At 31.7% G+C, this 3,386-nt stretch overlaps 1 protein-coding gene across 2 annotated transcripts; it reads left to right on the forward strand.

Moving 5' to 3' along the window:
• Positions 1 to 172: 172 nt before the first annotated feature.
• LOC116348965 lies at positions 173 to 3,139 on the forward strand. Of its 2 annotated transcripts, none has more exons than XR_004201869.1 (3): positions 173 to 799; positions 871 to 2,704; positions 2,772 to 2,800. XR_004201869.1 is itself a non-coding variant. In XM_031780210.1 (3 exons), the coding sequence occupies exons 2-3, from the start codon at positions 1,785 to 1,787 to the stop codon at positions 2,938 to 2,940; spliced, it is 1,089 nt and encodes a 362-aa protein (XP_031636070.1). In that variant the 5' UTR covers positions 173 to 799; positions 871 to 1,784; the 3' UTR covers positions 2,941 to 3,139. The 2 variants fall into 2 exon arrangements, 1 of the variants encoding a protein (XP_031636070.1); XM_031780210.1 differs by having other exon boundaries at positions 2,772 to 3,139.
• The last annotated feature ends 247 nt before the right edge of the window (positions 3,140 to 3,386 follow it).

Below are 3,386 nucleotides of genomic sequence, written 5' to 3' on the forward strand. Positions count from 1 at the left end.
CAACATGAAAAAACCAATAAAAATCTATTTAAATTACACAAGCTTTTCTCTCATTCATATCAGTTTAACATATATACATTCTATTTTGCGAGTGTATTTTGCGAATGTTATAACAACAGTCTTCGTTCATGAATTATTTTTATTCACATTCAGTTTAAAGTTTTCGATTCAATCCATAAGATGTGTTCGGTTAACAAGAAAGTTTTTTTCGTTATTTTTGCGGTGTATGTTTCATCATACTCGCAAGTTGAAACTGTAAAATTTACACCTATAAGAACATCAGATGCCCGAATAATCAGAATTCAGGCTCAAACATTAGCACAACGCGCGCAAACACGGCAATTGCAACAATTTCTTTCAAAACCACGTCAACGACCACCTCATTCACCACACTCCTCAATTAATTCAGTTAATTCGGTTAATTCAGTGGCAAGTGTAAATCCAAATGTGCAAAGTTCAAATTCATTTTTAAACGGACTTCGTCCTAATTCAGAGACTTTCAGTGAATTACAAAGACAAACTGCAAATATGTTTAATAATGCAGGTCGAATAAACTTATTTCAATCGCGCAGATCTAATTTTATTCGTCGACTTCGTCCTAATCCAGAAAAAATGCGAAAAATTGGAAACGGATTAAAAAATTCTGCCATAGCACTTGGTGGTATTGGCGGTGCTATAAATATAGTAAATGAGTTTTCAAATAGCAATGAAAAAAGTAACAACGATGATTCGATTACAATGATAAATACAACTGAGGTGATGACGACAACCAAAGCCTCGGAATATCATAACAGTCTCGGTAACGTCTTATAAAAAAAAAAAAAATCTCAAAGTAAATTTCGAATCTAAGTATAAATAATATTTCAACAGAAAATAACATTGATATGATCCCAAATATACACTTGGAAACAGCATCGACAGTCAGATCAATTAGCTCTGATACGCAATTTTTTAATAGCTCGGATACGCACATTCAAAACAGAACAATAACAACAAAGTCAATGTCAGCGCCAGTGATTATAGAACGAAACTATACAGATATTTCATGCATGCCAACGACAACCGAAAAATTTAAAGCTAAAAATAATATATTACATAATGCTTATATTCAACGTACACCGACATCATCGATAAGACATTATTTGTATTCACGCACTCCATCGTTAAATGAAAAAAAAGAACAAACGACAGCACCCATGTCGATCCTCACACATGAAAATGATGTTAATAGGACATTGAAATATAATAAGCATATTTCACATACGACAACTGAAAAAAATCTGAATAAACAGTCCATGCGATCAACTGCTAAATTGAATATAATTAGAAGTAATGATACATATATTCAACGCGTGTCTACAACGACAGTAAGAAATTTTCTGTTGTCACGCGTCCCATCACCAAATTCAATGTCAACTCGACTAATTAAAAATAGTTCAAATTTGAGCGATCCAAATGTGAGGAAATCACAAACGAATATATATTCACACATTCCATCGGCATATGACATCACTAAAAATTCAATGTCAGCCCATCACATGAATAACACGCACATATCATCAATTAAAAAATCTAGCGATCCGAATATAGCCATGTATGAAAAAATCAGCAATAAATTGGCGGAGGTCGAATCGCCGAGCTATTTTTAAATTATTAGATATCATTTTTCCTCTATATAAAGCCGTCCACATACATCATAAAATTTAGTATCCCGTTAGATCTGTGCACTTCACATCATTTTAAAATCTATTTAACTCCAACCGTTTTTACATTTTTTCATCGTAATGGCAGTTTCATTTAAAAATCTGATTGTGTTTTTAATCATCTGCAGTGTATTTAAATCAATAATCCCCGGTAGAATTCCTCAGCAAATTAAACAAAATGTGAGCGATTTACATGAAAATTCAAATGAAATTCATCCAGCAAATGCAAGTGTTATTAAATATGAGAACCTTAACATTCGCGAAAAACGTGGTATAATTTCATTGTTACAAACCGTCGGTTCATTATTTTTTAATGACTCTAGTGATATCGAGCTTTCGAACGTAGAAAACATAACTGAAACTCATAATATCAACGACATTGAAAACGTTAAACGATCCAAACGATTTATCGATGTTTTGAATGTAGTGCTTTTTGGATTTCCACGTATCATAACCGATGTTATATATGCAAATGGCATTAGAAATTATATAAAAAATGTGAAAGAACTTGATAGTCAATTATTGAATAATTTAAAAGATGATATCGAATCTAAAAAACATAGATCAAAACGTTCAAATGCTCCCTTTTTCGCGTCTCTTGCACTTATGGAAATAGTTCACTATAGAAGAGAATTAGTTGACTTTTTTCTAGTAAATGATGATGATAAAACAGAAACATCAGCTTTAAAACAACAATTCATTCGTTCTCATCGGCAAGCTCCTCATTTTGTGACAAAATCATGTAAAACCAATGACATTGTAGAGGTCAAATCTCGGAAACGACGCAGTGTAATAGCTACCATGATGCCTGTAGTGGGACGATTAATTGGCTGGACTGCAGCTATGTCAATTGCAGGAGTAAGCGCAGTCGCAGCCGATATTCTAATTCGTGATGCCATCGCTCAAAAAAATGCAAAAGCTTTATCACGCATATCAATCGATTGTAATTTGAATCTCTATGGCTGTTTGAATGGATTCTGTTGGCATAACTGTGGGCCACGGTAAGTGATATTATAATTTGATATTTATTTATTAACAAAAACTAATCTTTTTCTTTTTAAATTATAGACTATCATCTGCCGATTGGTGCTTCAGCACAAAAAAAAATCTGACTGAGCATCCTGTTGTTATGACTCAATGTTCGAATGATTTGGATTGTTCTCCATGTGATGGATGCGCAACAACATGTTACATGGAAGGAGGGACTGTAAATGAAACGGGTCAATTGATGGTGTAAAAAAATTCAATTAATAATTTTCAATGATATTTTTCTATTGTTCTACTAACCATCAAATAATTATATTTTCATGTTATTTTGTAGTAAACATCAAATAATTATATTTTCCTGTTATTTTGTACTAAACATCAAATAATTATATTTTCCTGTTATTTTGTACTAAACATTAAATAATTATATTTTCCTGTTATTTTTTCTACTAACCATCAAAAAAATGTTAAAATTATAAAAAAAAGCTCTGATTTTCAGAGATCAAAAAATAAAAATAAAATTGTAAAATAAATCTGATTTTCAGAAACCAAAAAACCCTTTTTCATTTGGTTTACTCAAAGTTTATAAAGGTCAGTGTCTCAGTCAATGTAACATAACTCTTTCTCTGATTATCTCTTTCAGTTTCAATTTTTGAATTCAATTTCCATAACACTTACGTCCTCACCAGTTACATG

The sequence above is a fragment of the Contarinia nasturtii genome, unplaced genomic scaffold (genome assembly GCF_009176525.2).
Source record: "Contarinia nasturtii isolate CC-2019 unplaced genomic scaffold, AAFC_CNas_1.1 Cnas_scaffold_2716, whole genome shotgun sequence".
NCBI lineage: Eukaryota > Metazoa > Arthropoda > Insecta > Diptera > Cecidomyiidae > Contarinia > Contarinia nasturtii.